A 23,718-nucleotide genomic window follows, 5' to 3' on the forward strand; every position below is an offset into this window, starting at 1 on the left:
TCGATGGGAGGATGTGCGTTGTTGTTGCAAAACTGGGCATGGTATCGTTTGAGTTGTGTTGCTCCAGATGCACCAAGTGCATGGATATTTCCACTTGCACAAAGGTAACTATTGCACATAATTTTTATATATTTTTATTTTTTAAAACTTATTACTTACCGTATTCGTATTACTAATTTTATTATATTTTTTATTTTTATATATTCGACAGATTTAATTATGGGGGTTTAAATTTCAGTAAAGTTCTTCACAACGATATAGAAGGATACCGAAATACAATCGATCATATGATGGTTCAAGAAGTAATATATTCATTCTCATGTAGTTGCACTTTTAAATTTTTTTTATATCTCTTAATATTCACTTTAACCTGTTTTTTTAACATCCAGTTTCGTTGGAGACCGTATCTCAGATTCCAACACGAGGTACCCGAACAAGAGATCAACACTTGGGCTGCATGTACCTATCTGCACTACTATCATATCGTCGAAAAACATCATGCAGATAGAGTCGCGCTTCAGTTCGGCTTTCATCAACAAATTCTGCAACCTCCAGAAGATATGACGCTCTACCATGAGATCGACATGAGACGTGGTATTGATGATAATTGGAGTGTGGTTTGGAAAGATGAGATTCAACATTGGAATGAACGTCAGAATTACATATTGTGAGGTCAGTACGTCGAAGGTGTTTTACGCCACACTAACGAATATATGAATTGGTTCACGCATCACACTAAATTATACATATATGTGGAAAGATACATGCGCGATCCACATTTGCAACCTTCAACATATCCTGATGTTCACTTTATGCTTCAATCAATCCCACAACAAAATATCATGCACCAAACACCGTCTTTATCATCGCCACAACATTTTCATGAAGCTACAGATATACCGACTCAATACTACGTTCCTTCAGTGCCAACAATACCCACTCCCATTAATCCGACCGAGAGTGGAATTTTCTATAATTTGTTTGATACTCATTGCACAACTCCTGAGTCGGCTTATGCGGCTTTTGATTTTATGTATAATGTCGAAACTCAAAATTATACGGAAGCAGGTGGTAGTGGTTCTAATCCATAAACAGATTACAACGAGAATCAACCACAACAACCTCAAGTTGTTCAAAGGGCTAGACGAGTTCGACTATCGCGTAGATGTGGAACTGAAGGTCATTTAGATGACAATAATTAATTTTTATTTGATGTATTTTTTTATTTGTAGTATTTTTTCTTTTTTTAATGTATTTTTTCTTTTAATTTAATGTACTTTTATTTTATTTTATTAATAGAATTTTCTTTTTATTATTATTATTCTTTTTTTATTATAATAATTATTAAAAGTTATATAATATTATTAAATTAATTATTTTAATTATTTATAATAATATTTTGTATTTTTTAATGTTATAATTATTTTTAAAATATTTAATAATAATAAATATAATATACCTAATAATAAATAACAAAATTCAACAACCAAAGAATATATAATATTAAAATACATTATTGAATATATTAAATAATAAAAATATTTTTATTTTATTAATAGAATTTTCTTTTTATTATTATTATTAAAATTATTATTATTATTATTATTTTTATTATTATAATAATTATTAAAAGTTATATAATATTATTAATTTAATTATTTATCATAATATTTTGTATTTTTTAATGTTATAGTTATTTTTAAAATGTTTAATAATAATAAAATATAATATATCTAATATAATATACCCAAAAATATAATAATAAAATTCAAAAAAAAAAAAAATTAAGGCAAGTAGGAGGTCGCATCCCTAGGATGCGACCATCTAGTGAAGACCAAATTTTTTTCCTTCAAGAAATCGCATCCCCAGGTTGCGACTTGCAACTGAGACTAAAAAGTAGGGCGATCTGATATTTTATTTTGGAAGTAGGGCAATTTGATATTAAAGATTTAAAAAGGAGATATTTATATAAAAAACCCTATCTAGTGAGAATGGTTTATTTTTTGTTAGTGATTTTATTTTATTTAAAAAAAAAAATATCGTGAAACTGTCACAACTTACAAGCATTTACTCGTCCGAAAAAACTTACAAGCATTTCTGTTATAAAAAAAAAAAAGACTTACAAGAAAGGTGCTGAATGCAGATGTAATGAAGCGCCACCTTCTCTGACTACTCAATCTCACACAAACAAACACATTTCTTCATTCTTCAACTTCTCGTCAAATTCTCGCGAACTCCATTGTTCCTTCTTATCAAGAATTCGCTGCTTCGTGTTTTCCGCGTAAAGAAACCAACGGTGCCAAAACGGTTACACTTCCGATTGAAGTTGAGAGAAATCAATGGGACATAGTTCGAATAAGAAGAAACGAGGAGGTGGAGGACGAAGAAGCAAAGCAAGAACGCCTTCCAAAGACCACGCTTCTCAATTCGGTCAAGATGATGATAACGAACAACTTTCCGAAGAGATTACCGCACTGTAACTCACTAACTTACTAAACCTTTCAACTTCACTTCAACACTTTCATTCATTCACATGCATTCATTTTATTTTATCGCATTTCTCTCTTGTTTTGTTTCATATACCAACTTTTTATTAGATGTGCAATTTTTCAAGAGGATTGCAAAATTGTTCCTGGATCGCTTCCTCAACTTGCCATTAAGCTCAGGTTTAGTATTTCTATTCATAATCATTGACTAATTAATTAATTACACCGTCCATTACATATCTCTTGGTAGTTTAAGGTCTTTGCCTTCGTAGCACGGATACTTCTGATAAAATCGACACGTTCAACTAATTTATTTTTCCAAATTTTTATTGATCAAGAAATGGTATGTGACATTATCCGTGCTTCATATATTTTTGCACATAGATCAAGAAATGGTGACGGAGAAATCTTTTAATTGATGTAGTATATTTTGTACCAAAATACCCTTAACTTTGTCATGTTTTACAGTTCTTGTTTTTCAATGCAAAGAACATATACAGTGTAAGAGTATAGTTGGAAAACAAAGATTAATTATATCTTGAGTTTGTTTTGAAACAAAAATAAAATGTTATAACTACCAAAGATTTGGAATGGAGGGAGTAATGGTGATATTGTACTGTTGTGTCGTTAATATCAGCGTCTCACTCACTTCTGTTTTGAGATTGAGCAGGCCTTACTCGAAGGACATGGGTTATGAGGATGTGGATGTTTCTGCAATTCTTGTTGTTAGGTATGTTTTGTTATTTATGCCTGCCTTTTTCTTTTTTGTTTGTGAATAAGGAGATCTTTGCTATGTAGTACTAACATTCAGATTGAATGTGTGTCCAAGTATCTGACACTTGTGATTACATACAATCCCTTCTGTTTTCGGACACCGAAATGACTTTGACACTTGTGATTGCATACAATCACATCTGTTTTATCAAATTATTACTAGTGTCTGTACTTCATAGGATCTTTGTTGCTGTGAAGCCAATCACTGTTTTTCTCTCTTTTTTGGCTAGGTGCTTGCCTGGGTATCCCTTCAAGTGTCCCAAGTTGCAGATTACTCCTGAGATGGGTTTGTCAGATACTGATGCTAATAAACTTTTGTCTCTCCTCCTTGATCAGGTGCCTAACTATTATTTGGGATTAAACTATTCTTTCGTTGTTAACTGGTGATGTATTCTTTGTGTGAGTGTGGTAAGTGTGATGATATATTCTTCACATGTAAAATGTTATATATTTTGTTATTGGCTTTTCTCAGGCCAATTTAAATGCTAGGGAGGGACGAGTAATGATCTTTAATTTAGTTGAGGCAGCTCAAGAGTTTCTGTCTGGAATTGAGCCTATTGCCAAACCAACTGAATCTGTAAGCTTACTATTACATACTATTTTATGTTAAGATATCATAACTATTGTTATTCATTGTTTTTTTTTTTTACTATTCACTGAAGCATGTAATCATAAAATCAATCTTAGTTAGTCCTTTGTTTTAAATAGAAAAGAAGATTGTAGAAGTCAATATTGATGTTCTTTAATTTCTTATATAACTATTGATTTTGGTCGATCATATATTTCTAAGAACAAGTCAATTTGCTACTTACACCGATGGTAATATGTTTCTATCCTCCGATTGTAGAAGTTTTTGCACACAACAACAGAAGGCATTGAAGAATTGTGTCCCAAGGATATTATTGCATCTTCAAATAAAAATAGATCTTTTGTTTATGGTTTCATCGACCTTTTCAGTGGCTATGGAGAGTCCTGGAATTGGGGTTTTGGAATTGATGAAACTGCTGGAAAAAGTTCTTCTCTTCCTTCCTCTAAGTTAGATGCCTCCAAGCCACGATTTGAAGCCCGGGAAAAGAAATCTGATAGCAAGGAAAACCCGTACATATTGCAAGAACTTCCTGCGAAATTAGATACTGTTGGAGAAGTTAGTGAAGACAGTAACAATATCTTATCTTTGACTCATTCAAGTAGATCTCTGGTGGAAGATTTTGTAGGGAACGACAGTGAAGGTGAGAAAGAGGTAATGTAAAAGGACATGATATGCTTGTTGTAAGGGTCTGTGTACTGTTTGTTTGCTTGTTTGACATCACTAACATCAGTCTAATATTTTCTTTTTTTCCTACATATCATATGCTAATGTCTATATTAGGGCAATAGTTTTAAGAATTATTCTTCTTAAAGTCATTATTTATAGTAGGCCAGAATTCTGCCGAAATTGACAAGTCTTTCAATGACTTTGGATTTTTGATATCTTGCTCTCTACCAGAACGAAAAAATGGTAATGATAATGGCCATTTATTTTGAAGGACAAAATGTTGAGCAATTTGAGTAGATGGTATTGGTGCATAATGAGTGATGGGAATCATGTGAACAATGCCAATCATGTGATTTAGAAGTAATTAACATTTGTTTTTGAGTGGACGTAGGTTTGATGTTTGAAATAATTGTGCAATAAATAAGTTAAAAGCAAAAAAATGTCCGTGTGTCATCCTATGTCAATATTTATTACAAACCTAATCAATCGTCCAGATAGGAAAAACATTACCTGATTGGGCTTTTAAACCCAGACTTACCTGTTAGGCTCAGGCTTGTTTATCTGAGGTTCAGGTTCGTTCTAATGAACTAGTTAAAGATAACTCAAGATTAATATTTATGTGGAAATTCCTTGAAACGATGCAATGTACCTCCATTCTTATGATGGATGGGAAATTATTAATGTTTCATTGAAATTTAGAAATTCTGTAATACTTTTTTTGGTACCATTGTAAATTTGTAATTGCCTTGCATCTGTTGATGCCAATTCGTTTATTTTCTATCATTTCACATGCAGTATTTTATTGTTGATGAGTATGCAACAGAAGATAACAAAGGTGTGTATGACAGCGAGTCGTCAGAGTCTATATCTTCTGTCTCCTTGCCTCATCATCAAGCATCTCAAACAATAGAAAAGGATCTAATCATGGTAAAAATACTCATATTTTACCGCTATCATCTTGTCACAATAGTTTTTCTCAGCATTAATTTGGCTTTTCCTTCTTTTGCATTAGGTTCACATGCTTCGCCTTGTTTGTGCTTCTAAAGGCACATTGACCGACTCTTTGCCACAATTAGCAGCAGAGCTGTACAATTTAGGGGTATAAAAAAGATTGCTATGTCACCAAAAATAAAAATATTTTTTTCCTTTTATTTTCAAATAATTTCTAGTTCTACAATGATCCTAATCATTTGAGTTGTTTTCCCAGATCTTTTCTGACTTGGCACGTGATATGGCATCAAAACCGCCTTCCCTTTTCAACAAAACCTTTCATCGTATCTTCAAGAAACACCTGGTTGGCAAATCCACAGGAACATATATTCTTTTTCTTACCGCTAATTTATATTTATTTATTTACTTATTTATTTATTTGTTTTGTCTAGGCATCATCCAAAATATCTCAATTTTGGACACCTTCTTCTGATTTTGGAGGCTCTAATACAGTTCCCCACAGTTCTCGATATTTAAATGATTTTGAGGAGCTACGCCCCCTTGGTAAAGGAACTTCATGAATTTCTGTTTTATGTTATATAGATTTATATATATAATTCTTTGCGCTTATATACTCCTAGATGTATACCATGATGGTGGTAGAGTACTATAATTTCTTTGATGATCTCGATTGCCAGGCCTTTGTGTTGGTTGGAAATGATAACAGGAATTGTTATTATAGCTTTGGAAACAATAGGAATTTATGAAAAACTGGAACTTTAATATCTTAGAAAACAATTTATTTATTTATTTATTATTCTTGTCAAATATAAGTTGTATTTATTTTTCATGTATAGAAACATCAATGTGCTGCTGAGTGCAAAACATTTGATAAATTCAGAAAAGTATCTGTTGAATTTTTTTTCTCAAGTTGGCATCAAAGCAGGTTCAGTTCTTATTCTGCTTATAGTTCCTGGGTTCCACATTTTGGTCTCAGATCCTATATCCCTTGAGAGTTCTTTGTTATGCGAAGTCATTACCAATACCACTCAGAAAAATCAATCTTGAACCATTAACAGATAAGACCCTAACGTCTTGGAATTTGGGCCAATGTGGGATCTTAACAAACCCTTTCTTTCTCAGGGCCGCACATCTGATGTATGGACAAAAGCATGTGACCCAATAACTGATAGTTTAACACTCCGCCTCACTTCTAGGACTAGACATATGAAGTGTGGATAAATATGGTTGGCCCAATAACATAACATATCTAGGACAAACTTTGATGCCATCTAAGAATTTAGGCTTTAGGCCTAACTCAACCTCAAAAGCTAGCTCAAGAGGTGATGATTACCCAAGCCTTATAAGGACTAACTTGGTCATATCTCTAGTCGATGTGGGATCTTACCACATCTTATTGTATCTCTTCAAAATAGAAGAACCTAACTACTTACGGTCTTACAGACCATCACTTACCTGCCCAAAAAATTGCGTTGTCGGAAGACTTCCGACGTGCAATAACACACATCTTTCCTCATCAGAGCAAGAAGCACGCACACCACCTTCAACAAATAAATCTGGGTTGTGATAACCGTGCACTGTGACATAGCTTCTAATCCAATTTTCTATAAAAGGATTGTGCATGTATTTGGATGTATTGTTTTGAATTTGGGCTTGACCAACTCAACTTCAAAAGCTAGCTCATGGGGTAAGTGTTCCCCCCCCCCAACTTATAACCATTGTTTATGCTATATCACTATCCAATGTGGGACCAGGACTTGAGAACTGGAACTTGAAGTTATCAAACTGAACATCTGACGGTGGCCCCACAGATCTAGGATATGCTCTGATACAATCATACATTTTAGGGGGCCAAAAGTTAGTTTATGTGGTGAGAGTTTTCCTCTCTTATAATCATTATTCTGGCTATATCACTATCCAATTGGCAACTCTCAATGCACCCCCTCACTCTCCAAGATTAGATATTTGGAGTTTAGACAAAGGCGGGTGGCCCAATAACAACACCCCATCAAACTTAGGACTGATCTAGAGACTAGAGAGTGGACAAATATGAGTGGCTTGATAGCAGATCTAGGACAGGCTCGAAACAAAAACCAATTATCTCCTTAAGTTTCTCGTTGATGTCTAACTATTGACATTAAGTCAAACAAGAAGGTTTTCTAGTTATTTGTTCTTGTACCATTGTAAATAAGGAGTGGGAAAAAATATCTTCTCACTTCATTGGGTATAGAAAATGAAATTCTTCTTTCAATTATATAGGAAAGGTCTAGCAGATCAAGAAATTAGATTGTCATCCAAATTGGTCATAAGTTTATTGACGGAATTTTTCTATTCAGAGAAAGGCCCAATTCTGTATTACCTCATAACTTATCAAATTTCTGTAGATTTGTCTTTTCTTTTTCTTTGGATAGTCCAGAGTTTAGGTTGCAATTTGCTGTTTGTTTTTATAGCAAATAATACAATGTTTTTCTTTACCCCCTCCCCCCCAACCAGGTAATTTTTTTTTTTCTTCAATTTATTATAGTTTAACTGCTGCTTAACCTTTATTTCTATTGGATGAAGCATTTCAATGACTTTATTCTCACATTTCTAATCATTTACTGAAAGATTTTGCCTGGCATTGGAAATAGGTCATGGTGGTTTTGGGCATGTTGTGCTGTGCAAAAATAAGCTCGATGGAAGGCAGTATGCAATGAAGAAAATTCGCCTTAAAGACAAAAGCATGCCTGACCGAATATTAAGGTGAACTTAAATGAGCTAGGAAGGAACTTGCTATTGCGGTGGCAAGATTAACTTTTACTTTTTAATGTGTAATTTTTTCACAAATGTTTATGTAGTTATACCCCATGCATTGCAGTCATATTTAATAATATTAGAATAGTTTCTGATCTAGTTTTTGTAAATCTTCAATTTCTTATTACATAGTGGGTTATATGGTTCATCTGCAATTCTGCACTTTGTGATCCTCCTCCTGCATGCTGAAATTTATGATTAATTTTGGGTATTAAAGCAATATTTTGAAGCAGTAATCATAACTGCTGTTGACTTCAAGGACTAATTTTGTTCTTTGACATAAAATAAGTTTTATTGATCCTACGGGAAGCATGATGGCAATTTTAAAAACTTGCTATTCTGATAAAAGTCTTAATTGATGTGGTGTTTGAAGATATCTCAGTTACTAATCATGTCAAGTTGTCAACATTTTTATTCATTCATTTCTTTACCGCCCACTTTTTTTGGTGACCATAATTTATTGTAGGATTTCAACGAGACTAGGAATAAATTTGCATTTCATCTACCTGTCTTAGATTCTGAGATCCATTTTCTTCAATCTCATTGTTACTGTCAATCCAAGATACTGAGAATGGTTACATTTGCTATCTGTTGTTCATTAATACACTTTATTTCTTTCTTCCTTGCTTCAGTTTTACTAATGCTGTACTAAATTACTAATGCTTAACCTAAATTTATGAAAACTATGTATCTCAGTGTTCTCAAACTTAATGAAATCCTGTACAGCTGCATCAGCTTGTATGTCTTGTAGCTGTATGTTAAATTATATTAAGGGAATCAAGATATAACTTAGAGCTACTATATGTTTATTGACAAAAAAAGAGCTGATATCTGATGTAGATCATAAAGCTAGAAGATAGGATTTGATAGAAGTTGGATACAGATTTAAAAGAGAATTGAAAAAGGAAAAAGTTATGAAAATATATCCTGGCCAAATTTACTTAATTGATGCTACTGTTCCGTTGCATAAAATTGAAATGACATGACATAAGAAGGAGAAGTCATATTAAAACCAAGAGGAGAGCAAGTATGGTTTGTAAATATGTATGAGTATATCTTCTTGTTACATCGCACAGGGACTTTTTTCTTGGTCAACTTGATTTCATAAAGCCAAGTTCAATTATCTTATTTATTGTCTCATCTCATGTTTCGATATAATTCATTTCCCCCTAAGTTTTCCTCCCCATATCATTTTTTTTCTTTCATGTTTTGGAAATTATAAAAGTAATGTTGCTATTTGATTCTTCCAGTTGTGCCCATTGATTATTTTTTCTTCCTGTTTACCTGTATACTCGTTTTTTAATTGCCATAACTTACTTGTTTATCCAACTATCTATGGTGAGAAAATCAGGGAGGTAGCTACACTTTCACGTTTACAACATCAACATGTTGTTCGGTATTATCAGGTACAAAGTTTATTATTTTGTGCACAAATTTGCTTAATATTCAAACTTATGTTTCTTGTGTCAGATTTTTATTTCGTTTTGTTTCTGCATTAACTGTATGCTCTATTATGTTGACCATCATCTCTTTTCTTTTGTATATGTAACTTGTAGTGAATACTTCTTTGATTATATTGTAAGAGGGACACAGTTTTTGAAAGTATGAGTAGAAATGCAAATAAATTGTTTTAGTTTCCCACATTATTATGAGCTCATATGACGGTTTTAATTTTTTAGTAGCTGTAAAACTTGCAGGCATGGTTTGAAACTGGAGTTGCAGATTCTTATGGGGATCCTGCTTCGGGTTCAAGGACTACAATGAGCTCTACTTTCAGTTACCAAGCTGCAAGCTCCAATGATGCCATTGGGCGCGAGAATCAGCTAGAATCAACATATCTTTATATACAAATGGAGTACTGTCCCAGGTAAGATTTTCAGTGAGTTATGTTCTTCACGTGTGGATTTCTTTGTGAGATAACACATACCACCATGGACTTAATATGGTATCAAACTATTTTAGATTTAGGATTACTGTGTTTTTCAACAGAGATCATTTGAAAAAGTCTAGCTTTAGCTTTGCTCTTTTAGTGTTTTTCTTTTTCAACAAAATTTCACAAGTACAATCTGTAATCATTATTGTTCACTATGTTGTATTCACTACATTTCATTGTTGTTGGGTTAAAAGGACTCTTCGTCAGATGTTTGAATCATATAATCATTTTGACGAAGAACTGGCATGGCATTTGTTTCGCCAAATAGTGGAAGGTTTGGCACACATACACGGGCAAGGAATAATTCATCGGGACTTAACACCAAGTAACATATTCTTTGATGCTCGCAATGATATTAAAATTGGTGATTTTGGTCTCGGTAAGATCTTGAATCCATTAGTTGCTTATTTTCTTTCTCTTCATGTATGTTTCCAAAGTTTAGTCTATCTAGTTTATTGCAACAATAGACAACTTCAATATGTGTTAATGGGGCTCATGAATTTATTAGAATATACGATAGGCCTAAAAATCCGTATGCTGGCAAGGTGTTCAATTGCATTTTGGTTTGTATGTGCAATTTTGATTTATCGATGTATTGCATCTTTATGTTACAGTCAAGGTCAGTGACAATTGCCTGCTCATATACACACATTTCCTGTGTCTGCAGTAACATTATGTACCTCTTGGTGTAGTTTCCCCGTTTTTGATTTGATCTAAAACTTCATTTAAAACAATGCCCTGTTAATGTCTGAGCTTTCTACGCTGGAGGGAGTAATAGTTGTATGTGGATGAAATAACAAATTTTCTCTCATTCTTTTTTTTTTTCAGCCAAGTTCTTGAAGTTGGAGCAATTGGACCAAGATCTAGCCCATCCCACTGATACAACTGGAGTTTCTATTGATGGCACTGGACAAGTTGGGACATATTTCTATACAGCTCCTGAAATTGAGCAAGGATGGCCCAAGATTGATGAAAAGGTGAAGAAAGTAGTAGGCAAAATACTTTCATATTACTATAGCCTTAGGCTGTTTATATAGGAAAAAAAAATTACAATAATAATAATGACAGTCATAAAATAAAAATAAACAGAATATTATAAACTAAAAGATAATCAAATCTGATTTCCCTTTATTCTTCAACAAAAGGTGTAAAGCATTCAGCAATCACATTATCCCCTTCTAGCCATATAATATGTCGGCTTCAAGTAAAATTATGTAATTCTTTGGTTTACTTGATGTACAGGCCGACATGTACAGCTTAGGAGTGGTTTTCTTTGAGCTTTGGCACCCATTTGGGACAGCAATGGAGAGGCATGTTGTTTTATCTGATCTGAAACAGAAAGCGGAGCTTCCACCTGCTTGGGTTGCTGAGTTTCCACAACAGGAATACTTGCTGCGGCATTTAATGTCTCCAGGTCCTTCAGATCGCCCATCTGCCACAGAACTTCTGCAGAATGCATTTCCTCCACGAATGGAGTCTGAATTGTTGGATGGCAAGTTATTAGGACCTTTGTTGTTCATTCTGCAATTTATTATAGTAATGATCCTACATAGTACCGGTTATTATCAACCAAAAGAATTCACCATCTGATCTCATTAGGTGGTGGGGTCAGTTACATGGACCAAATAACATCAACGCCATTGGACTATCAATCAAAACAAAAGGAAAATTATTGATCAATCATGACTTTCGAGTCATGCGCAAACCCTAAAATTTCCCCCCACATTTTTCAAAATTTGAACTCGATGCGTTCCCATCAATTTTGTTTTTTGATAATACATTCCGACAATTTGTGTTCAAAGGTAGTCTGGAGATTTATGAAATTTACTAATTTTAATGTCATTTTGCACACACAAGAGTATGATTACATTTATTTAGAGGTTTTGGTTTCTGATACAGTGAGAATTGCATATGTTTCTAAATATACTATCGATGTGTGTGTGTTTATTTTTAGTCACATGTGTTCAGCTGCACTCAATATATATGTGCATGCTATGTTCGGGTATAAAACATATGCATAAATTTCCACGTAACAACTTAAGATTTTAGGAGAGTTAGTTCATGACATGATAATAAAGTCTCTAACCAAGTAGTCAAAGTTTGATAAGGCCAAAGGGTTCTTGGGTGTGGGAGTGTATACTAGATATAATAATATTCTTGAACGCTCAATGATATTGATAGTTTTTTCTTTTCATGGTAAAGAAGTCTCTAATTTGTTACAGCTACGGACTATATGTTTTTGTTTATATATATATATATATATATATATATATATATATATATATATATATCTGTGTTGTATGTATTTTGCTCTCTTGAATTCTTACTTTTTATGAATATGAAACTTTTTTAATTAGTGGCCACAGCCAAGGAGTAGATAAAAATAGAAATAATCAGATGATATTGATAAGTCCAGTTAATAATGCAACTGAAATTTCATTGTGAAGTATGCATTTTAGTACAGACTGTAGTACACCCTTCTTTGGAGTTATTTTTTATTTTTGTTGTTGTTAAGTTTCTTCCATTGCCCTGAGTCAGTATCAACTCTCTATGTTCAGATATCCTGCGAACAATGCAGAAGTCAGAGGATACAAGCATTTACGATAAAGTCTTAAATGCTATCTTTGATGAAGAAATGTTAAGCACAAAACACATTCGTCAGGTTGGTAGAATGGAGTCAGTGGGAGATAACAGTTCATCCATTCAGCACACAGATTTTGTAACTGAGGTCCGAGATTATGTTGTCGATGTCAACAAGGAAATTTTCAGGCATCATTGTGCTAAGCACCTAGAAATATCACCAATGCGATTAATGGATGATTGTCCACAGTTTAATAGGTCTATATCTTCATTTAAGTTCTTTACTATTTTGTGATTTAGTTCTTTGTGGATTTGACAGCCTAGATAAAATCTTGCTGGCTTTGATTTTCATTGAGTAGAAATGCAGTTAAACTTCTGACCCATGGAGGAGACATGCTTGAACTTTGCCATGAGCTGCGTTTGCCTTTTGTGAACTGGATTATATCTAACCAGGTACTAGACATAATAGCTTGATTTTATTTCTTCCCATTTTCTTTTCAACTATATTTGATTATGTTAAAATTAATATGATAAATATTTCAATAATTGATATACTATTGAAGTAAGGGAATATGTGGATATAAACTCTCTTTAGTACTCCCTCAGTCTACAATGAGTTTCACTTCAACAAAAAATTGTCTCAAAATGAATGTCATTTTCAAATTTCAATGTAAGATTAATTATTATTTTTTCAATTGAACCCTGTAATTACTAGTATGTAGTCCCTCTATCCCTAATTATAAGCACCCGATGAGGAAAATTGTCCCTAAATATAAGTCTCCTTTCAAATTACTAGATGCATTTATTATTTTTTCCCAAACACACCCCTTATTAATACTACTAATTTATCTTAGGAGATGAAAAGTCAAATTGAATGCATTCATGTACAAATAATATTTTAGGAACATCTACACATAAAATGAACACAATAAATTCACTTCTTACTTTTCTTAATATGTGTAATAAAAACAACAGGTGCTTATAAAAAGGGATGGAGGGAGTACATTATTCCCAAATCATTATATTTCACTCTGTATTTATGACAATGGAAAACAAACCAATTGTTAATATGGTTAATTTGGTAAAATTATTATTCTCTCTTTTATTTAAAGTGATTTTTTAATGTGTGAAATCAGCAAAAGCGACACTCATTGTGAGACGGAGGGAGTAGTACAGTTTGTTATGTAAGTTGTACAATAATGCTTTGTAATATTGGATATAAATAATGCTCTTCAAACAGAACAGGAAAACCAATAGTATTAAAATTTCCTTCAAGATTCACAATAAATTCTTTTGCACCCTAAAATTGCTTTTTGAACATTTTAGAATTAGGGTTTTGGTTTAACTCAATCCTACAAAATCGGCTTCTATGGTGAGGGATGTCTCCCACAAACACTTTTTTCAAACCATATCAAATCCCGCGTGGTACTCTCAACACACTCTCCTCGCGCCCAAGACTGGACATCTGGAGCGTGGCCCGATAATTGGTGGTTCAATAAATCTTGGACAGACTTTGATACTATCTTAAAATTTGGGTTTGGGTCTAACTCAACCAACAAACCAACAAAACCGGTTTGTTTAGTCAAGAATGCTTCTCACCTATAAACACTTTTTCAATTTTCAAGTCATGTCAGATCTAATGTGTGACTCTCAACAAAACTATTCACAGTAGATTAGATGGCATAACTTGGTCTGTGAGATTATTGAAAACACAATACCTACAGAATCATGCTTGGTCTTATAGATAATGTGCATTTGTTTTTGTATAGTGACAATAAGTGTTGGGGTTGGTCCTCCAAAGAGAATGACATATTATCTTGCTCACGTATTAGGACCAATGATAGATGATTTAATTATAAGTCTTTCTTAACAGTTTAACCTATAGATTTTTACAAAGACATCCTAAACTGATGTTAAAGGAAGGAGCTAAATTAAAGCCTGAGTTTACTAGAAAGAAATTTTGTTAACTTATCTGTAGTCTTGCGGATAAGATCTTCAGCCGGCGTAACAAAACAAAAAATATAAAATGTATAGGAAGGAAAAGGTGTTTTATATATATCTGAATTCTGAACTGTATCTGGTAAGAAAGAAATGTCCTTGGCAGTTTTTGCATTGCTTCTCTATTATTTTAGCCGACTTTCAAAAAGGCATGAAAAATCTGAGACAAAATATAAATTATGTGTAGAAATCTTCATTCAAACGATATGAGATATCATATGTTTACAGAAGAGCAGTTGGACATTCATCACCAAACCGCCACCTTCAGGTACCATTCTGCAGTATTTTTTCTTACGAATTTTTCTGTGGTTCTTCTCTTTTTTGAATCAATCTCAAGGAACAAAATTAATAACTGATATTTCTCTGGTTTTGGTGAAAGAAGAATATAAAACTATCTCCAGTATTTTCTCTTGCATTCCATGAATAATCTGTTTGGACTTTGGAGCTTCTGTAATGGTTTGTGATGCTTTGCATGAAACATTCCAACAATTTGTATTGCTTATTCAAACTCATTTTCACAGGGAGATTTTGACATTATTGGTGGTACTTCAGCATTGACAGAAGCAGAGGTCATAAAGGTGATATTTTCTACTGTATCCTTGTAGATTTTATAATTTCTTTTGGCTTTATTTTCTATTTTTATTAAGTTCTGCATGCTATAAACAGTTATTCATGATAGTATTATGCTGCAAGGTAGTGGTAAAACCACTGTAAATAAAAGGGAAAATCGTATATTTCACTAGCATGGTCAATAAATCTATACTTTTCAATTTTTTTATTTTCAAAATAAAATAAAGGGGACAGATATTTATTACTCAACCTGTATTTTGTTCATTTCGTGTCTCTGATATCTTTCAGACTGTGTCATATAAAAATGTTGATCACTTGGTGGTGTACTAAACATATCATATTTACCAATTGTATTACAGGTCACGAGGGACATAGTCACTTGTTTTTTCAATGACGACTCATGTGACATTCATCTAAACCATGCTGGCCTCCTAGGTGCAATTTGGTCATGGACTGGAATCAAGGTAGAACACAGACTTAAAGTAGCAGAGGTATGTTAGCTGTGTAATCGAGAAACCCATATCATTAAGTTTGTAAGAATATAGTATGACCAATCTATGATTTTATGAAGCTTCTTTCAATGATGGGTTCATTGCGTCCTCAATCCTCAGAAAGGAAATCAAAATGGGTAGTGATAAGGCGGCAACTATTGCAGGTGAGAAAATCTGTTAAGGAATTTTGTATGTTTGGCTGCAATAGCTATTGTTGCTGTGAAAACTGTCAGTTTCTTTCTGTAATTACCATGTTAAAAAAACCAGTTCTCAGTCAAAATTAATTTATTTGCAAATTCAATGCTTTTCCAGGAACTGGATTTAGTAGAAGTTATGGTAAATAGGTTGCAGACTGTAGGTTTGAGATTCTGTGGATCTGCAGATCAGGCACTTCCCAGACTAAGAGGAGCTCTGCCATCTGGTATTATTCTGTGGTTAGATGAAATATACAATTACATATTATAGTAGGAAGTTCATGCTCATCGGAAAATAGTAAACTAATGCAGATAAGCGTACCTTGAAGGCACTTGATGAATTGTCCGAGCTAGTCAGCCTCTTGAGAATTTGGAGGATTGACAAAAATGTATATATAGATGCATTAATGCCGCCAACTGAAAGTTATCATAGAGATTTGTTTTTTCAGGTACCATAAATCTGTCTTTTATTTTTCAAAAAATTATTGCACCCTCGTGGCATGGAATCCATGCTTGCATTTTGTAAGATACACTCTTCACCCCCTCTTTGTGACTTGTCTTTGTAAATTTGAAACTTTGAGTAGTAGGTACTTTATTATTAGGTTTTCAACAGGATATAACTATGGTGGCTGACAAAGATTGATATTGAATGATATCCATCGTCGCATGGTCATTATGCTTGTAGAAATATATGTAATATAGGATGTAGAAAATGCATTGAATTTCTGAAATTCACCTTTTTTTTGCTTGTTTTTTATGATGTGCTTTACTACCTTTTAAAATTGTTATTATAACTCGGTAAATCATGCATACTTGTAAAATAGAATTATCCATATTCCATAAACTGCTACTCATTTTTTATTGATAATGAACCAAGCACTTTTTAATATTTGAAACATTTATATTGTTATTGCCTAATAGTTCTTTGAATCGCATCAAGGAAGCAGAAGGACTAGAAGTATGTATGTTTTGATGATTCTAATGAAGTTGAACTTTTCTTGGAAGGTATACTTAAGGAAGGAAAACAGTTCTGGATCACTCTCTGAAGGTGTCTTGCTAGCTGTTGGTGGTCGATATGACTATTTGCTTCATCAGTTGTGGAGTAGTGACTATGTAGGCTATGCACTCAAATTTAATTTCTTCTGATTGGCATTAACATGGCTTGTATCTTCTATACTATATTTTCTGTCTGCAATTCTGACAGTTGAGCATGCTTCCAGAATGTTCAGAATCACATATTTCTATGTATTTTTAACCACTATATAGTTTGATTGTCATTTGCTTGGATTCCTAACTGTGTTTTCAACTAATGATGCATAGACTCATTGGCCTGAATATGATTAAGTATTGATTGATGTGCTTGTTTGTCCTTTGTGCTCTAAATACTTTTTGATACCTTTTCCCTCAACATATATTAGTCAGTTATCTTAACTGATGATATCAGCATGTTTAACCTGAATATGCTTCAGTTGTTCATGGTGTTTTCTTTCTGTTTGTAGCAGTCTTGGACAACTTAAAGCTTCTTTTGTCTGAATTTTATATTGTTTCTAACTGTCTTCTCTGTTTTCCAGAAAGGAAATTCTCCCACTGGTGTGGGGACTAGCCTTGCACTAGAGACAATAATTCAGAATTGTCCTGTCGATTTTAAGCCCAATAGGTTAGTGTCCTTAAACTCATACATTTTTTTGTTAAATTTGTTATTTTTACAAACATCTCAGCATTTAGGTTATTGTATTTTCAATTATACACGGGTGTACATGTGCACAAATAACATAAACACCTAATAGGAGTAAGTTTGGTTGCATACATATACACTTAACTTTCTCAACTGTTTCAGAAATGAAGCCAGCATCAATATTCTTGTCTGTTCAAGAGGAGGAGGGGGTCTGTTAGTGGAGCGCATGGAACTAGTTGCTGAGTTATGGCAGGAAAACTTTAAGGTTGAGATATCTAAACAATTTTAAACTGCGTAATTTAGTAATTTTGTAATTTAGTATTATTAATGAAGGTTCTGCTCATTCATCTTTCTTGTCATCAGGCCGAATTTGTTCCCATCCCTGATCCAAGTCTCACAGAGCAGTATGAGTACGCTAATGAACATGATATCAAATGTCTTGTCATTATTACAGATACAGGTGTCTGTCTGACAGATTCAGTTAAGGTAATATTATATAATGCTGTATAATTCCTTTATCTGATTGTCCTATTGAAAATTACTCCATATACCACAACCATATGGAATGTCACATGAAAATAATTTCTGTGCATGACATCTTACTCCATGTAAAGCCTTGTATACTTTGTAAGTGCATTAATAAAGCAAATTGAACTAGGTCCCCGATAGAGATATAAATAGTGCTGCATGAGAGCATTCAAAAGAATCCGTTACAAGAATTTATTATTGTTGACCAAAAATAACTATGAAAGTAGTGACGTGACAAAATATGGATGTTACTTGTTAGAAGGCTGGTGGATGAGTGTAGGGTTGACAATGAGCAGAGTACCTTTTCCATACCCTTGTGGGTAGCAAATAGCACTTTTAATGCTTGTACCGTTATGGCACTTACATACCCAGGCACAGGCCCACTGCTTATATTTTAGTCAATTCAAAAACGGTTTTTTGTAATTGCTAGCTTGACAAACTAATGAAACATTATTCTTGTTATGACATTAACTTTAATAATGAAAAATTGGCGACAAAAGAGCATACAACAATGTAATATAAAACCCAATTGAAAAAGAAATCAAAGATAATTCAATTCCTAATTATAAAACATTACAGACAGAACTTAATTTAAAAATCATTAAAAATAATGAGTAAATCCTATTTATTAAATATAATAAATATTTTATCTGGGACTGAATAAATTGGGGGCTATAGTACCCATACCCAAAATTTTGAAAGTGTAACCATTTGATGGGTAAAAACCGGTCGATAATTTTTATGGATGCTATTAAGTTTGGATCTTATTGCCATCCCAAGGTGGTAGGGGGAAACGGCTGTTGATTCATATAGCTTATAGCTATAGCTATGGAAAATTCTGATATTGAATTACACAGACTAGTGAACATTTGATAAAATTTATTTTGAATGAAGTTGATTTGATTAAGATATGTAAGATTGAGTTTGAAGTGAAGTGGTTTATGTATGGATGTTTTTACTCGAAAAGCAAGTTCGATTTAAAACCTAGCATAAATTTTCCAACCTAAAGCCAAAACTAATTTTTATTACTACTATTCAACTCGAGGTTTAGACAAAAAATCAATTTTATCCAACATAAATCAAATATGTATTATCACTAAAATCATGGTTGAGAGGGCATATATTCAATATTGATGTGGAACCTACTACGGACGTTACACTTCCCTGATAATCTATCATAATTTTAATCCCTTTTAACTACATAATATGTAACTAGCTTGTCATCCTTTTTTATTTTTCTTCTCAATCCTAGAGTTATCTCTTCTGTCTGTAGGTTTATCAATGTCAATCTGTTTATTAGAGTTGTGGTATTTTCTTTGAACCTCTAATATGGTAAACGTATCAATGATCATAGAATTTATATAATAACTTTAACAATGAAGAACTCACATCAGCTATATAATAATCTCTATTTGAAGAGGATTTTTCATGTGTTCGATAGAGTCCCCTTTTTTTATCCTTATATGCTATGAACAGAATTCTATTAAAGTGGGGCATATGGCCTACATGACAGCATGATGCAATCTGATCCTTAGACTATGTTACATTAACTAATTTAAATTGTCTCCAGGTTCGACACCTTGAACTTAAGAAGGAGAAAAATATTGAGAGAGAGAACCTAGTCAAGTTTCTATCGGATGCTATGGCAACACAGTTTAGAAACCCCTCCATATGGATTTGATCAAATGTTCTTCAAAGCTAACCTTGAATCCAAATGGATGAAGTCATTCTCAGTTCATATCGAATATCACTGGTTTTGTTTAACTCTGCAGCTGGACAATAGGTTCTGATAGGAACCAGATTATCAACTGGATTTCATCAAAAAGATATATATCCAGCAGGATGATGGCCTCCATTCAAAAATATAGAACAGAACTATGTACATCAATTTTGCAGCTTTATTTGATTCCCCACCCCTCTATTTTTTAGGATTTTGTTGTACATAGTTGTGATGATGTAAATATGTATAGAACTTATGAATTGTTTTGATTCATTTACGTGGACTTAGTGGCTGTTGATGTGATTTTTTTCCCACACATTTTTACTGTCGCATTTGAGTATTTACCTTTGGATAAAAAGAAAGGGGAAAATGAGCTTTGCCGTTTGTTACGAGACAGAATGGTACTAGAGAGTAAAGAGTGAGCCAAGTGAAAGAGAAGTATAAATCTGAAGAAGGTGAAAAGGAAAGAAAGAACAATATTTATGTGCAATTACATAGTTTTGTAAGAATTAGGCTCATGTTGGGTATACTTAAGAGAGTAATAAAGTGAAAGGATAATAGTTGATATTTGAATCAAATCAAGAACATGTAAAACAAACTATATAAAGTTAACATTTTAACTATTGATTAATCAATTCTTTTAGTTGTGCAATTTATCATGCCAAATGCATACCTTCCAAAAAAAAAAGACAAATTATTCTTACAAAAAATACAGATTACTTTTCGAACCTTGAATGATCTAGCGTGTTTTTGAAAAGGAATCAATTTTTTTTTAATTATCTCCTCCTACTCTTGTCATCAATTTCTCTTCTCTTTATTATAAAACAGGACTTTTGTTGTTTTACATATTCTCTCCCTCAATCTAAGGGTTGGAGAAGCTGTAACAAAAGTCATAAATCCAACCCAACAATAAATGAAAAGAAAAAGAAAGAGTAATACAAGGATGGTGATTCATACCATGTTTGTTTTGTTTTCTGTTGGCAAACTTTCTAAAAGAGATCAACCTGAAAATTACTACTAGTATAATAGATTTAACTGCAGTTTTAGTCTCCTACTTTTTTAATTTATGAAATTGATCCTTTTATTTTAAAAGTCAACTATTTTGATTTCTCCTTAAAAAAATTTAACTAAAAAACAGCAATGTGACATGTTTTAATTAACATGACATATAAGACGATGATGTAGAATAATAAAGACCTACAAATCGAAATAAAATAACGTAAAAACTTAACTTTCAACTTCATAAAATTTTCATATTTATAATTTAATTAATGACATATGAATAATTAATATATCTAGATGGTTCTATATCATAAAATTGCATCTTGCATCATTTAAAATATGTCAAATCATTATTTTTAAGTTAAAAAATATGAGAGGGAGACCAAAACTGTCGATTTTTAAAATAAGGAAATTAATTTCATAAATTGGTAAAAATAGAGGGACTAAAACTGCAATTAAATTAATATTATATCATCTGAAACTTAAATTAAAATTAAGTATATTTCAGATTCTTCTGGAAACAAAAATTATGAACTACTATTGATTAACATGTCAAAAGTGGATAATGTTGTTAAGAAGTGGGCCTCTAAACTCTAATATGGGGCGAATATCCCACTTAAAAATAATTGTTTAGTAATTATATATGTTATATATAAATAATATAACAAGTTGCCCTTATAGCTCAGTGGTAGAGCGTCAGTCTTGTAAACTGAAGGTCCGTAGTTCGATCCTGCGTGAGGGCAATACTTTTTGTATTATTTTTTATTTTTCTTCTAACTTAATATATATATGGTCCAAATACATGCCAAAAAATTGTTATGGAAGTGCTACTCGATCAAATGTTACGTATATGTTTGAAATTTTTTATTTCTATTTACTTGTAACTCTCAAAGCTTAATGCAACATAATATTCTTAAATATTTATTGCAGGAAGAAAAATAATTAAAACAAGATAATAAATACATAAATATATTATAGAAATAAAACAAATGATTTCATTAAAAGTAACAAAATTAATTGATTTTTTTTGTATGTGTATATAAACTTAAAAAGGAACCGGAACAATATCAAATTTCATCATCAAATGACACAATCATATGAGAACTGAAACTTGAGTTTGCATAAAGCTTGACATGGTTAATTAGAAATTGTGTTCCAAGAACAGCTTCTGTTGTGGAGAAGCAGGTCCAATTTCTTCCTCTAAATTTCTCAAAACATCACTGTTCCCTCCAACATTTCCCATATTCTTCACTTCCACAATTTTCCCATCATCATCTATCTCTGACATAGATGACTTTCTTCTTTGAGAAGAAGATGTCACACTAGGGAATGTTATCCATGAAGGTGCTCTAACCTCAAACCTTATGTTTTCCTCATTTTCAGCCAAATAATCATTTTCAGAAACTGACATATTTGAAGATCTTTGAGATGTTTTTTTATGCAATCTGTTACTTCCTAAAACCACCTCAGAAGGCAAAATTGGCTGATCAATGCATGGACTACCCAATAACATTGCAAGTGCTCTTTCCAAAGATGTTGTTACTTTGTCCATTGAAGGTCTATTTTTCCCTCTCATTCTCACACATTTACAAGCTACATTAGCTATCCTTTTCAATGCTTCAACATCATGAGGTGGCTCAAGAGTTGGATCCAAAATTGCAGCTATATCTCCTGATTTGATCAAAGGCACTGACCATTCAACTATGTTATTAATCCCTTCTTCATATTTCATGTCAATGGCTTTTCTACCACTTATAATTTCCAATAGTAGAACGCCGAAGCTATATACATCTGATTTTGTTGTGAGGTAATGAAGCCTATAGTATTCGGGATCAAGGTAACCAAGTGTTCCGGCCGGTAACTCGGCTAGTGGAGTAGTACTATCTGCAGGACCTAACAATGATAAACCAAAATCAGAAACTCTTGCATTGTGTTCTTCATCAATGAGGATGTTTGAGGATTTAATGTCTCTATGAATCACTGGTGGACAAGCATAGCCGTGCAAATACTCAATCCCGCGGGCCGCTTGAACCGCTATTGTTACCCTTCTTATCCAGTTTAGTTGCTGTTTCAACACTTGGTTTGGACCATGTAGGTGTTGATGCAAAGATCCATGAGCCATGAACTCGTAGACTAGAAGTCTTTCTCCATTTTCATCACAATAGCCTAGAAGGTTGAGCAAATGCGCATGGTTCAATCTTGAGAGTAAGTCAAGTTCAGTCTGAAACTCTTTGGAATTCTTGTGCTTGTTGTTTGGAGGATACACAATAGCCCTTTTGACAGCTACAACTGTTCCATCTTTCAGAACACCTTTGAATACACAAGAAAAACTTCCCTTCCCTACTATGGATTCTTCTTTGAATCTACATGTTGCAGTTTCAAGTTCTTCATAAGTGAACCTTTGTGCCTTCCTAAGCTTGAACTCCTCGATGTCCGGACGGATCCTGCGGTTCTCGTGTTGGAGGGAAGAACTTCTTATATTTAGTTTCTTCACCTTTAATCTGGCCGAACACTCGCAATCTCTTATCCTGCGGCGGACAAATAAAACTACTGCTAATGATACAATACTAACAACAAAAACTGCAAAAACAATGTCTGCAATAACCACTTGTAACTGCAAAGCCCAAAATTTCTCATTTTTCTTTTCTGTACCAATATTGGAATATGAAGAGGAGCAGTGTAAGTAGCATTCAGGTGAAGAACAAGCTGAACAATTATATTCACACACTCTATCAGACACCGAATTGCATCCAATTTTTCGATACATT

General features: G+C 33.0%; 2 protein-coding genes and 1 non-coding gene across 6 annotated transcripts in view; 2 read left to right on the forward strand and 1 right to left on the reverse strand.

Moving 5' to 3' along the window:
- The first annotated feature begins 2,095 nt into the window (after positions 1–2,095).
- On the forward strand, positions 2,096–20,251 carry LOC101497225 (eIF-2-alpha kinase GCN2). Of its 4 annotated transcripts, none has more exons than XM_004507278.4 (29): positions 2,101–2,476; positions 2,598–2,666; positions 3,157–3,216; positions 3,491–3,596; positions 3,733–3,837; positions 4,108–4,500; positions 5,311–5,442; positions 5,528–5,614; positions 5,723–5,809; positions 5,898–6,009; positions 8,097–8,208; positions 9,611–9,665; positions 9,957–10,126; positions 10,387–10,571; positions 11,021–11,169; positions 11,435–11,684; positions 12,751–13,030; positions 13,132–13,225; positions 14,958–15,038; positions 15,292–15,348; positions 15,700–15,831; positions 15,912–15,995; positions 16,144–16,252; positions 16,338–16,474; positions 17,031–17,138; positions 17,597–17,682; positions 17,863–17,965; positions 18,064–18,186; positions 19,799–20,251. In XM_004507278.4, the coding sequence occupies exons 1-29, from the start codon at positions 2,340–2,342 to the stop codon at positions 19,907–19,909; spliced, it is 3,714 nt and encodes a 1,237-aa protein (XP_004507335.1). In that variant the 5' UTR covers positions 2,101–2,339; the 3' UTR covers positions 19,910–20,251. The 4 variants fall into 4 exon arrangements, with proteins under 4 accessions (XP_027191021.1, XP_004507335.1, XP_073226264.1 ...); XM_073370163.1 differs by having other exon boundaries at positions 4,111–4,500; XM_012717775.3 differs by having other exon boundaries at positions 2,458–2,476; positions 2,615–2,666.
- A 1,370-nt stretch (positions 20,252–21,621) lies between these two features.
- On the forward strand, positions 21,622–21,693 carry TRNAT-UGU (transfer RNA threonine (anticodon UGU)). Its single transcript has one exon. It is a non-coding gene; the product is annotated as a tRNA-Thr (tRNA).
- A 274-nt stretch (positions 21,694–21,967) lies between these two features.
- LOC140918579 (serine/threonine-protein kinase-like protein ACR4) overlaps positions 21,968–23,718 on the reverse strand; it is a 3,110-nt gene continuing 1,359 nt past the window's right edge. Inside the window, exon 1 of the mRNA XM_073370315.1 lies at positions 21,968–23,718. This exon is cut by the window's right edge and continues 1,359 nt beyond it. Coding sequence (XP_073226416.1) covers positions 22,092–23,718 — 1,627 coding nt within the window. The 3' untranslated portion in view covers positions 21,968–22,091.

Source organism: Cicer arietinum, chromosome 6 (genome assembly GCF_000331145.2).
Source record: "Cicer arietinum cultivar CDC Frontier isolate Library 1 chromosome 6, Cicar.CDCFrontier_v2.0, whole genome shotgun sequence".
NCBI lineage: Eukaryota > Viridiplantae > Streptophyta > Magnoliopsida > Fabales > Fabaceae > Cicer > Cicer arietinum.

Bases quoted from the DNA above. Each gene is read 5' to 3' on its own strand.
- LOC101497225 (XM_004507278.4), top strand. From the start codon at position 2,340: ATGGGACATAGTTCGAATAAGAAGAAACGAGGAGGTGGAGGACGAAGA. The intron at 3,597-3,732 runs GTGCCTAACTAT...GGCTTTTCTCAG, and splicing joins TGTCTCTCCTCCTTGATCAG to GCCAATTTAAATGCTAGGGA. The intron at 15,832-15,911 runs GTATGTTAGCTG...GATTTTATGAAG, and splicing joins ACAGACTTAAAGTAGCAGAG to CTTCTTTCAATGATGGGTTC.